The 13,647-nt window shown below is 50.9% G+C and overlaps 1 protein-coding gene across 1 annotated transcript in view; it reads right to left on the bottom strand.

Annotated features, from left to right (window-relative positions):
- Positions 1–817: 817 nt before the first annotated feature.
- CNGA4 (cyclic nucleotide gated channel subunit alpha 4) overlaps positions 818–13,647 on the bottom strand; it is a 239,063-nt gene continuing 226,233 nt past the window's right edge. Inside the window, exon 5 of the mRNA XM_085620617.1 lies at positions 818–1,490. Coding sequence (XP_085476743.1) covers positions 1,075–1,490 — 416 coding nt within the window. The 3' untranslated portion in view covers positions 818–1,074. The remainder of the gene's footprint in view (positions 1,491–13,647) is intronic.

Raw genomic sequence — 13,647 nt, 5'->3', positions numbered from 1 at the left:
CCCCTCTGAGCTCTTCCACAGCACCTCGCCTCAGCTGTGGCATCATCTGTCGCTTTTCGAGTTCCGGGGTCACCGGACATCCCAACAAAAGCACCCCAGTTGTGACGCAATGCTCCTGCTGGGTCAGACCCGAGACGTGCAGACGCCTCCAATACTGCTTTTGAATGCGCACTTTAAACTCCACCAATGCACCTCCAGCATGACCTGCGGCATGAACTATCCGTCCGTGCGTCTGATCCCACACAGCTCTGTCAATACACCTCGGAGCTTGCCTGAAACACCCCCTGCATCTGCACCCCGCACAGCTCCGGCAATGCACCTCGGTGCTTGCCTGAAACATCCCCTGCATCTGCACCCCGCACAGCTCCGGCAATGCACCTCGGTGCTCCTGCAGCTACAGGCACCTACATGACATAAGTCTTATCTCACACAGCTCTGCCAGTGAGGCTCTAGGTACAACCTACGACCCCAGCACTGAAATCTGGCACAGCGCTGCGAAAGCGGTTCAAAGCACAGTAAGACACACTGCTCCGCCTCCTGCTGTATTGGGATCCCGCAGGGCTGTACCAGTACACCTCAACCCATACCTGCAGAGCCCTATGCGTGCAGTCCGTTCTCTATTTCCAGCAGTCGGACAGCTACCCTGCTCTACCCAGGACTCGAGCTGAGCCCGGAGGGGGGCTCTTAGGGCACAGATACTCCGGTTGTGAATAAGAAAGGGAACATTACACATCTTTTTACGAGCACCGCGTCCCAGCCCGTGACCCCCAGTGCAACAGAAGCAGATATCTGCTGTCTGCCCCTGCCCACCCCCGTGCCTGCTCCAGTCTCGCGGCCCCTGCCTGCACTCCCGTAGCCAGGGCACGTCACCTTGTGTGACTGGAGGTCGCCACGTGTTGCTTGAAACCGGGGCGCTCTGGGGATAATCTCATGCTCATTCACAAAGTTTACGATCTGTGCCAGCTGCGGGCGAAGCGATTACTGCATTAACGAGGGCAGGAAGCGCGGGGGCAGATGGGCGGGGGCGCCAGTTCCAACCACGGGCGCGCCCTTTCACGGGATTACGCACGGAGGTCAGTCCAGGGTCGGCGCGCCTCCCTCCCCGGGGTCGTCGGACTCCCAGGGGTCGCCGGGCTCCGGCCACAGGTTGGTCTCCCACTCCAGGTGGTCGATGCGGTAGGCCATCTTGCGGGCGCTGGACTCCAGCTCGGCCAGCAGCCGGGCCAGCTTGGTGCGCAGGCCTTCCAGGGTGGCCTCCAGCCGGGACACCCTGGCCTCCAGCTCCAGCTGCTTGGCCGCCTGGGTGGCCGCCGCGTTCTCGTCCAGCTTCTTCATCTTCAGCAGGATCTCGCGGCCCTTCTCCTCCAGGATGGTCTTGGCGTCGGGGTACTCGATCAGCGCCGCCTTCAGGTCCTCCTTGGACAGGCAGAAGAGGTCCGAGTAGCCGATGCTTTTGATGTTGGCCGTGCGCCGGTTGCCAGACATGTTGCCTGCAGAGACAGAAGACGAAGCGTGAGACACGCACTGATAGTGGCACGAGCTTACAGTGTTGACACAAATAGTCAAACTTTACACAAAACGCAGGCAAAAAACAAACAGCAAAAAAACACAGGAAAAAACAAACTCAGAAAAACACAACAGGAAAAAATCAAACAGCAAAAAAATAATTCACTAAAACAACCAAACTCGGCCAAAATCAAACACACAGACACACACACAACCGAGCATGCTTATTATTATGAGGACCGGCCACTGACCATAATGAAGAGTGTATTTACTATTCTAACTCCACGCGCGCTTTGATAGTAGAATAGGTTATAAAGTGGACAGAGGCAAACCTAACCGCACTTGTCGATGCCCACTTCCTATAACAGCTGTGTCCCTATCAGGCTTCCCCAATGAGTGGCTCTCCAGCTCCCCGTGAGTGGCTCTCCAGCTCCCTGTGAGGGGCTCGTGAGCTCCCTGTGAGTGGCTCTCCAGCTCCCTGTGAGTGGCTCTCCAGCTCCCCGTGAGTGGCTCTCCAGCTCCCTGTGAGGGGCTCGTGAGCTCCCTGTGAGTGGCTCTCCAGCTCCCTGTGAGTGGCTCTCCAGCTCCCTGTGAGTGGCTCTCCAGCTCCCCGTGAGTGGCTCTCCAGCTCCCTGTGAGGGGCTCGTGAGCTCCCTGTGAGTGGCTCTCCAGCTCCCTGTGAGTGGCTCTCCAGCTCCCCGTGAGTGGCTCTCCAGCTCCCTGTGAGGGGCTCGTGAGCTCCCTGTGAGTGGCTCTCCAGCTCCCTGTGAGTGGCTCTCCAGCTCCCTGTGAGTGGCTCTCCAGCTCCCTGTGAGTGGCTCTCCAGCTCCCTGTGAGTAGCTCTCCTGTCTGCAGCCCAGCCGACTAATTTAGAAATATTTGCTTACTTGAATTAATTTATGTATGCCAAAATTGAAAAGGCTGTGTTTGAGATGGGACTGTGAGTTGTTTTCTTTAAGAACTCACAGGCTAATATTTGGAGAAAGATGATTTTCCAAAATATGTAATTGTTATTCCTAATATTATTACTCTGGTGCTGGGGCATTGCTGCTGCTGTTATGTATTTCCCTTGCAGAGAGTTGGATTGGCCCTTTCTGCAGGGTCATCCCCAAACCTTTTTCCTTCACCCGCCTGTTTTGCTGAAATCGTTTTTGTCGGCTTCTAGGACTCTGTGCACTTCTTTACCACTGCTAACCAGTACTAAAGTAATTGTGCTGTCTCCTTTTTAAAATGGTAAAATTGGCTTACACCCAATTGGCCAATTTAATTTAGTTGTAAGTCCCTAGTAAGGTGGGACTACATGTAGCTAGGGCCTGTAAATTAAATGCTACTGGTGGTCTGCAGAACTGATTGTGCCACCCACTTAAGTAGCCCTTTAAACATGTCGCAGGCCTGCCATTGCAGCCTGTGAGTGCAGTTTTAAACAGCCATTTCGACATGCAAGGTAAACCTCTTGCCAGGTCCAAACCTCCCATTCTAATTCATATGAGTCACCCCTAGGGTAGACCTTACACAGCCCAGAGGACAGCGTGCAGTGTATTGAAAGAGTTGGACATGTACTTTTAAGTTCTACATTCCCTGGTAGTGGAAAACTCCTAAATTTGTTTTTCACTACCGTGAGACCTACCTCTCCCATAGGATAACATTAGGTATCCTTACTACATTTAATAAGTGCTAACTTTCAATTGGGAGCAGATAGGAATATTAAGTTTGGTGTCTAAAGAATTGTAATGAAAAACCCTTGTTAATGGCAGAGTCAGATTTTAAGTCACAACTCTTAAAATGCCACTTTTAGAAAGTTGAAGAAGTACCTAGAGCGATTGCTCCAGACACAGTGTGCACTACAGGTTCCAAAACTGGGGATAAAACAATTATTCTACTGTACATCAATATACCTAAATCTAATAGTATGATCTCGACCACTCATAAATATGATTGTCCATACACAAAAAATCATGTATAGTTTAACACACGTAAAGGTCGTCTTCAGCCAAGTCACTTTAATTTCAAGGACATGATCTTTGTCAAATGGTTTCCATCAATCAACTAGTCTTGTCATGCTTCATAGACTAGCTGTAGAATGTTTCCCAATGCATTTTGGGCAATCACTAATGCCCTTCATCAGCGGTGTCTCTAAACAAAACATATATAAAGTCCTGATTACTATACGCAATTTAACTTTAAACTGTCAGCAAAGTGACTGAACAACCTCATCCTGAGAGGGACATTCCTTAATACGAATTTGCCATCAACCATCATAAGACAAAGAAAAAGAAAAAAAGTTGAAATGAAAATACTAACCGTGACGCAAGAAGTCATTCAGTACTAACTATGTATTTGAAAAACAAACGTGACCCAAGAAAAAACATATTAATGAAACATAAGATGAAGCGTGACAACCACCGTGTGGTGCTCCATGTGATATTGAGAGAGAAAAGAAAAATTGATGTTCCAATTCTGCAAATTAGATGAGTGCGATAACAGTGAGGAATTCAAAACGACCTGAGTGGTAGTCCATCACAGCTAATGAGCAATGTTGAAAACCAGCGATAAATTCAATGTAGGTTTGACTCCGTACCTATAAATGAGAGCGCATGTCACAACTTAAACATCCTACTGCCCGAAGTGCTGTGCCATTTTGCAATCCCAGTGAAACAAACCTTACCAGAGGATTGCACAAGTGCGTTCAACACACTGATGGTAGTTAATGTGGAAATCCAGCTGCCGACTAATCAACGTAATGGAAAAAAGAGAGAAACACACCATTCAAAACCAGGTTCGATGCTAGTAGAACTCAAGACATGAGGCTCGTGCAGGCAAACAGTGTCTAATCATAACCAAACGATTCTTACTTGTGAGTCCTCCAGGTGGAACTGAAAGCCGCGATGTGGTGTGTGCAGCGCAGTGAACATAAACCCGGTTGCATTAAGTTAAAAATATGAGTGAAAGTGAAGAAAGAGGGAGGAGCCTAGCGCGCATCCAAGATGGTCGCGTGAGCACAGGGCTCCCCGGACCCTCGCTGCTCCTTGGAATTTATCCTGACTTTATCCTGACTTGGTTGATGGAATCTGGAAGACGAATGCTGGCTGAACACTAAACTCCTTTCGGAAATCAAATCGGACCTGGCAATCCTGAGTTATGGTGGTTTGAACTTTTGAGGCCCAACCGATGGCTGTGCCCGATGCGAAGGTGATCTGTGGAGCCGGGGCGTAGTTGAACAACAACGGCAGCGGGGCTGTGCCAGTGGCCGTCACATCACTTTCGGTTTCACTTTTGGATCTCTGAGGGGCTGGACAGTGGACTTGCTTGGTGCGACTGGGCTTTCACTTTGCCTTCGCTTGATGCCTGTGTCTTCGCCTGCTACCAGTGTGCCCATCGACGGTGGTCCCTTCGCTCCGCCACATTGCGGCCTCTGGTGCGGCCCGCGTCTGCTTGGCCTGTGCCCCCTCGACGCTTCCTCGGTGGTCCCCTTCGGCGAACGTGGTTCTCATGGGAGGCAAGGGAGACCCCGAGAGGCGTAAGACCAAGACATCCCTACGTGGGGGACCGGTCCAGACGAACAACATGGACCGCTACACTCAGGGTAAAGGATCCCCTGGGACGGCCAGTGTCCCCCCGGATGATGCCAGTGGTGGCCCGTCCGTTTCTCCGGATCTGTCCCTGCAGGACATCATGGGCGCCATTAATGGCATCAGGGAGACCATCGCTACGCAGTACGAGGCCTTGGCCCGTAAAATCGACACGGTGGCCATTGATGTTACGCTAATCCGGGCGGATCTCTCTAAGACCAACGAGAGGGTTCAATCGCTGGATGTGCGGACGTCCTCCCTTGGTACGGACGTGTCGGACCTGCAGACTACTCTCGGCGATCTCAAGTCGGCCAACGATCTGATGGCCCGGCGGCTGGAGGACTTCGAGGGACGGGCTCGACGCAATAACATCCGCGTCATAGGCGTTCCGGAGACCTCCGACAACCGCCCGGTTGATCTCATGGTTGAGGAGCTCATCCTCGAACAGCTTGCCCCCGCTGGCCTGAGTAAGTTCTTCGCCGTGGAGCGGGCCCATCGAGTTCCAGGTGGTCGGCCGCGACCGGGGGCCCCCCCGAGGCCTATTGTTGCAAAACTTTTTCATTACAGAGACCGAGATGCGATTCTGCAGGCCTCACGGGTCCATGGCCCGGTCCGATATGAGAACTCTTCCATTAACTTTTTCCCGGACTTCACCCAACTTGTCCAGAAACAGCGGATGGGCTTCCAGGGGGTGAAGCGTCGTCTCCGGGACCTCGGTCTCAAGTACTCTATGCTTTTTCCTGCAAGGCTCCGAGTGGAATATGAAGATCGGACTACCTTTTTTGACTCTCCTGCGACTGTGAGTGACTGGCTGGATTCGCTGCCGGACCGGGGTGACCGGACTGGGCCCTCTGCCGGTACCGAGGGTGGCGGGTCTCCTTCGGAGTGACTTTTGGTCCTTGACTTTGCCATTTTGTACTGTTCGGCTGGGTTCTACTTCTTTTGTGCATTTTGTTTCATTATGATCTGTGTGGGGGGCGGGCGGGGACGGGTCCTTTTCCACCTCCGGGGTCTTTTCGTAGAATGGGGTTTGTAGGGCGACAGGCACACTGCAAGTTGGGGTGGTTTTTTGGACCGCAGGGGTGCAGGGTGGGGGGTGTTGGATTCGGGGGGGGGGTTGGTGGGTGGGTGGGGTTGTTTGGATTTGTGTTTTTTGTTTTCAAGGCGAAGTATTGGCTATGGTTCAGTTTCGGGTGTTGCGCTATTTGCTAGGGGACCTTTGATCTACTGGAGGGGATGGGGGGGGACGGGTTGAGATTGATGTCTTGGAACGTCAATGGATTGGGGGACCGTATCAAACGGGGTGTTGTGCTGCAATATTTGCGTCGTCTGACTCCTGATGTGGTGTTCTTACAGGAGACGCATCTGGTTGGTAATGTTTGTCATGCCATGAACAGGGGGGGATACCGACTCGTGGCCCATTCTGGTTTCACCACTGGTTCGAGAGGGGTAGGCATTCTCCTGCGATCTTCACTTCCGTTAGAGATCACCAGGGTAGTCCTAGGCGATAGAGGGCGCTATGTGGCTCTGACTGGGAGGTGGGGGGGGCAGTCCCTTTCCTTGATCTCGGTCTATGTTCCCCCGGGCCTCCAGAACTCCACCTTCTCAGACTTGGGTCGTATGCTGCTTGGGCTTCCTGACAGTCTTTTGCTTATGGGTGGGGACTTTAATTCGGTTGTCTCGGGTGACCTGGATCGCCACCCGCCCAGGGCCCTCCCTGCTGCCCAGGCGTGGCTCGGCGGACTCCTGGAGACCTTCGGTCTGGTGGATTGTTGGAGGTTAATGCATCAGACACAGTGTCAGTACACATTTCACTCTGGGGCCCATGGGAGTCTCTCCAGATTGGATTATTTCCTTATGCCCGCGGCCCAGGCTGCTCGGATTCGAGAGGTTAAACACCTGGCCCGGGGTATCTCTGATCATTCCCCACTGTGGTTGCTTTTTGACACTGGGACGCGGTCCGCTGGGCGGATCGCTCCTATTAACCCTTGGTACCTGCGAGACCCCAAGATCCGTGATAGCCTGATTAAGTCGATTGATCAATATTTTCTTGAGAATGAGGGGTCGGTGTTGTCCTCGGTATCCCTGTGGGAAGCTTTTAAAGCAGTGCTCCGCGGGCATGCCCTGTCCCAGATAGTGGAGGCTAAGAGGGTTAAGAGAGAGGCGGTGGTGACGCTGGAGACTGAAATATCGGGGCTGGAGGCAGCCTTGGAGGCGGGTGTCACTCCGGATGGGCTGCATGCCCTCAGCCTGAAGCAGTTTGAATATAAGTCTCTTGTTACTGACGCTGCCAAGACCATGTATAGGGAGCAGCAGGGTAGGTTGTATGATGCCGGAGACAAGAAGGAGAGAGTGAATCGTGTGGTCCCGGAGCTTCGGGCCTCGGATGGAGTGTGTGTGACTGAACCTGGTGAGATTGTGGAGTGTTTTGCTGACCACCTCCGGGCTGTGTACTCCCCGGTGTCTGATAGAGATGAGGACGACTCTCGTCTTCTGCTGCGGGATATTGCCCTGCCCGGCTTATCCGTCGAGGACCGCGAGCTGATGGATGCCCCTTTGTCTGTCGACGAGATTGCTACTGCGATTCGCTCCCTTCGCTCGGGCAAGGCTATGGGCCCCAACGGCCTGCCGATTGAACTGTATAAATTACGCCCGGATAAAATCGCGCCTTTCCTCCGTCATATGTTTCAGGAGTCGCTCGAGAGGGGTTCCCTTCCCGACGACCAGCGTCTGGCTACTATAGTGGTGATTCCCAAGGATGGTAAGCCACGTGACCGCTGTGCCTCATATAGGCCTATTTCCCTACTAAATGCCGAACCCAAAATCCTTGCTAAGGTCCTCGCTAATCGCTTGCTGAGCGTTATATGTGACTTGATACATCCGGATCAATGCGGCTTCATCCCACATCGTAATACCGCTCTCAACTTACGGCGTCTGCACGGCGTCCTCGCTAGGGCGGAGTACTTCTCTGAACCGGCCATATTGGTTTCCTTAGACGCCACGATGGCCTTTGATACCATTGAGTGGCCATTCCTTTGGGCCGTCTTGGCGAAGTTTGGTTTTGGGGAGGGGTTCCTTAGCTGGGTGAAGCTCCTTTATGCTGGACCAATGGCTCAGGTTGTTGTCAATGGGCGGGTTTCTCGGCCTTTCGCTCTCGGGAGGGGAACTAGGCAGGGGTGCTCGTTGTCCCCGCTGCTCTTTGCTCTCGCCTTGGAACCGCTCGCTGCCTGGCTCCGTTGGGAGCCCTCGCTTAGGGGGCTCCGGTGGGCCCCGGGCTTCGAGGATCGGGTCTCATTGTACGCGGATGATATTCTCTTGTATCTCACCTCGCCGCGGAAGTCGCTCAATGTTCTCTTTGATGTCCTTACTTCCTTCGGGAAAAATTCGGGTCTGATAATTAATTGGTCCAAATCTTGTGTGTATCCTATCTCTGGTGGCCTTCCTCTCTTGCCGCCTCGGCTTCCGCTCCAAATATCTCAGTCCGGCTTTAAATACCTGGGGGTGTACGTTTCGTTGGATCCGGCGGTCCGTTATGAGCAGAATCTCCTGTCTCCACTCCGGCGTTTGAGGGCGGATACGGCTCGGTGGTGTAAGTTGCCCTTGTCTCCACTTGGTCGCGCGGCGCTGTTTAAAATGATGTCCCTTCCCAGATTTCTTTATGCACTCCAGAACTCCTTCGATGTCATTCCGGCGGCCTACTTTAGGGAAGTGGAGAGTTTGCAGAGGAGACTGGTTTGGGACGGGCGAGCGCGTATCACTTTGGCAAAGCTGACTCTCCCCTGGTATGACGGGGGCATCGCGCTTCCTGATATTAGACGGTACTATTGGGCCTCCCAGCTGTCTGCCATTAACCATGCTACGTACGCTCCTGGTTTGAACCCGGCATATGAGATGGATAAATTCCTGCTTCCCGGCGGTAACTATAACAGAGCGCTTTACTCTCGATCCGCTGGTAGGACCCTTACGGGCCCTACTAGGATTGCGGTACGTGTGTGGAAGGCGGCGAACGTAGCGATGGGCTGGAGTGAGCGTTTAACGTGTGCCACTCCTTTATTCGCCTCAGACCGCTTGGGAAGCCTCTGGACAACGAAAGGCTTCGAGCACTGGGACACGATCGGCATCAGCAGAGTGGGGGACCTGTGGGTTAAAGGTGCGGTTAAATCCTTCGCGGTGCTCCAGAGCGAGCACGAGCTTAGTGAAAGAGAGTTCTTCCGTTATGCACAGGTTCGGCACGCCCTGCTCTCGGTCTTTGGGGAGGGGACCACGGTCCCTGCTTCTTCGCCTCTCGAGGACCGCATACTCGATGGTCACGTCCCCGACAGTACTATCTCCTTGATTTACAAAAAACTGATAAACAATCGTGCTGACCTCTTGGTGCGTCTTCAGGAGGCATGGACGGGAGATGGGGTGGAGTTGGACGACGAGGACTGGCAGACTGCACTGTCATCCCCTAAGGAGGTGGCCATCCCGGCCCGTCTCCGTCTGGTCCAGCTTAAGATTCTCCATCGTGTATATGTGACGGGCCCCCGCTTGGTCTCGATGGGGTTCTCTGACGATGGACTCTGTAAGCGTGGCTGCGGGCTCAGTGCCACCTTTCTCCACATTCTATGGGAATGCCGCGAGGTGGCGGAATATTGGCGCCAGGTGCATGATATTATGAGACGAGTCACCGGGGTCGCTCTGCTGCCGGAGGTGCGTCGCTGTGTTCTGAATGTATGGGAGCCCAATGACTATAATGCGGCTCAGGCTCGGTGGGCGGCCTTGGGGAACATGATCGCAAAGAGAGATATAGCGCAGCTTTGGGGTTCCCAACGGCCTCCCACCGTGTCCGTATGGAAGGAGAACATGGACTGGTGCATGTTCAGGGAGAAAACTGTGTATGTGGCTCGTGGTAAACCGGGGGCTTGGGGTAGAATTTGGGGGCAGTGGAACGTGTATCTCGGGTCTATCTGTGCTCCCCCCCTGGTGGATACGTCTGGGGTTGCCTCGTCCCCCTGATCCTTGAGGGTTCCTTGCTTATCTCGTACTTCGGAGTACAGATTTGGTTCTCCCGTGGCCCCCCCCCCCTCCCTCTCAGGCCTTCTTTTATTGACCGCCCTCGGGTGGTCGGGTGTGGACTCCCCCGGCTGTGGTTCGACGCCCATTTCAAGTCGTTTCGCCTTGCTTTTTGTTTTTCTTTATTTTTGTTGTTATTTATATTAAAAGTGTGTATCCTGACTTCCCTTATGTGCAGTCTGATCTACTGTGATATAGCGGAGCCCTTGTGGGCCAGTCATTGTTTTTTGATCTGCTTGACCACTTTAACTACTAGCGGCCGGCCCTGGCGGTTGTAGGCCCGTGCTTGTAACCTTTTCTCTGCACAATAAAACTTTTTTTTAAAAAAATAAATAAATAAATAAAGTGAAGAAAGACTTAGCAAAAGAAAGAGAGACAAGACTTCTCTAGTTGGTGATCACCCAATAGATAAAGTTGGTTGAAAAAAGATGTAGAGAGAAAATACAAATAAAGTAAAAAACAAACATGAAAATGGAATAAAAAAATGAAATGAAGTACAATTAACTTGTGATGGTTATTGGAAATAGAGTAAAAAATGGAATAAATAAAGAACCAAATATGAACACAGTTCTGAGGGAAAATCAACTCAACTGTAGTACTTGTGAACCAAAACACATGTGTCACAGATAGAATGGTAAAAATATGATGAAATATGTAACATATGCATCCCAGACAAAGGACCCTGTAGCTCTTCGGAACCGCCGCTGCATGACGCATCCTCAATGCAGAACCTAGCATCGCAGCCCCACAGCACCCCAAAACAGCTGTGCAACGCATCATCAACGCAGTGCGGGACCTCAGAACACTCAGCAACCCGTGGGCTCTCTATCTGGCCCACGCTTGATCACGTTGGCCTGAACTTGTGACTTTGTCCTGGTACGGCGTCACCAGATAACCACAGTTGGTGCTTGGTGCTTCAAGGCGCTATTTTCACTTAAATATTTAAAATTGCATTTCTCCAGTTTTACTGGTTGGATTTTTGTCATTTTGGTTTCAAACAATTTATTAAATGTTACTCTATAATTCTAATTGGTGTAAAATCTTCTTGTGTTTTGTTTTCACTTTATTACTATCTGAAGTGCTACATAAATACTTTACACATTGCCTTTAAGTCAAGCCTGACTGCCTTCATGCCAAGCAACCAGAGGGTTAAGCACATGTTAATTTGGGGGTTGTTTGTGACTTCACCCTGACAGGAATTGTGATTGCTGTTGAGTAGGGTTTCACTCCCCTCAAACAGTAATCCAACCTACTACACAAATTGACAATTTTTTTTATACATTACTACTGGCGACGCTGCCTGTTCCACAGAGGTGATCACTGCTGCTAATCTTGCATACGGTGGCCACAAATGTAAGTATAACATAACTTAACCTAACACACAAGGGCCCTTGGGTCTAAGAGATGAAGTTAGGCTTAACGAAAAAACACCAGATCGAAAATGCGTTTCTCTAAAGGACGGTTTCCCTGACACCCCAAAGGTGGCATGCTTCATCATTGGGGAACCTCCTCACACGCCGATGCCTAGTCATGGTGCGGGCTACAAATCCCAATGATGAAGCATGCCACCTTCAAAGGGACGCCTTTTCGATCTGGTGTTCTTTTGTTCAGCCTAACTTAATCTCTTAGACTCGAGGGCCCTTGTGTGCTATGTTGTACGAATCAGGGGAGTTTGCCCTCGCTGGTCTCTAAACCTCCTATAGCACTTTTTGTGTATTTCCTTCACAAATGTCTATTACAACACTAATATTAGTAGCTCAGGATGACTTTCATTCAAAATATTACATACATTTGTTTTAGTTGCCCTGATTCTCCAACACCTCTAGGGCTCCCAGCTTCCTGTCTCTGTGCAATGAGACATTTAGCAAACATTATTGCAATATTGTAATGCACCAACTGGAAATTAAGTGATGGCTTTTAAGCCATTAATGTAACCGTTACTTACATAGCAGAGTCACAAAGAGGATTAAATACTTAGGTATTAACATTTCCGTAGAACAACAATGGGTGTGTGGAACAAGCGTAATTCCACAGATGGAAAAGATTTTAAAAAATGATCCACCTCTGGATGCCACTGCCACGTCATTAATGGGAAGAGTGCGCTAATCATAAGGCGGATAGCCCTGCAGAGAATACTTTATGTAGTTTAAAATATCTCATTTAAGATCCCAGTTAAGATCCCCAGGCAGTTCTTCACACCACTTACAGTCAGATTTAGATCTTTTCAAGCACAAGCATGGCAAAATGCTGTAAATCCTAGGATGCTTGTTTCCAGTCCAGGGAGGACCTGGCCTGGCAGCTCGGGCTGGACTGTTCCCATGGGGCACAGGGTCAAGTTTGAATTGCATATGGCTGGGTTCAAACTGGAATGGCATGGTGAGCAAAAAAACGATGGATTTAGGCCCAGATCTCTGTACTGGGGTGAATGTATGACATTGTTCTGCATTCTGTCCATCAATAGTTCTTTTTGAAAATGCTGTAAGTCACCGTGTGATGGTGGACTATGCATGGCAGACTTGATGGCATACTACCGGGTAACACATTTGGTGGTGGTCGATGCAGGGTCGTTCCTTACAAGACTTGGGCCCACCTACACTAGCAAACGATGGGTGCTTGGCAGTGTTGATCCACAGTACTTTCCATAAGGGGGTCACTATCTCCCTCCTCCCAACCACTAGGACCGTTTTCACAAGCTGGAGAGATGCCTGTTGTGACAGTGGTGGGTGCAAAAACACTAACAGAACAGCTTCCTGTGTGGGTGGGCACCTTGCCCAACTTAGGGAACGCAGGATGAGATACACTAGGTGTGTCGATACTGGGGAATGTGACTACTAACTCGGTTATAAAACCATTTGCTGCATTGAAGGAGCAATTTGGCCTACCAAAATCTCAATTTTACTGCTACCTCCAGCTCAGGCATGGCCTTAATTCATACCCAAGGTTGGGAAGACCTTCCAGAATTCAGCCCACTCAAAGCAAACATCACCACAGCCCCCGTTCCCACCAAGAAAATACGCCATATATACAACACGTGCAATTCATACTCCGAACTCATTTTTGCAACTCAGGCATGACTAGGAGAAGGACTTGAGGGCCTGGATACATAGGGAATCAAAGAATGTCAGGAGGCCCTTAAGAAAATAACAATAGCTACACAGCTTAGATTAATATAATTTAAATTCCTGCACCGCGTATACTATACCAGGAAACAAAGATGGCGACTGTGCAAGGACTCGTTACTCACAAGTCTGCGGTGTAACGAAGCGTACTGAGGATTTTCTGCTCTAAGGTTGGGAGTGACAGAGAGTGACACAGAGGCATCGGCTCAAATGGTGTGTGCATGAAATGGGACACAGCCTGGAAGATTGGCTTCTTCAAGTCCTGCTTAACAGGAGAAGACAGAGCCTGGCTCAGTCTGCCCACTCCTGGCTTGAACTCTCCCACATGGGAGACCAGGAGAAACCTGTCCTGAGAGTGTCCCACTCCCACATGTCTGCTGCAAACCGGATGAGTGGTG

This window comes from Triturus cristatus, chromosome 8 (genome assembly GCF_964204655.1).
Source record: "Triturus cristatus chromosome 8, aTriCri1.1, whole genome shotgun sequence".
In the NCBI taxonomy this organism is placed as follows: Eukaryota; Metazoa; Chordata; class Amphibia; order Caudata; family Salamandridae; genus Triturus; species Triturus cristatus.
Note: the sequence above shows the minus strand (reverse complement) of the source record. Positions and strands in the feature narration are given on the sequence as shown.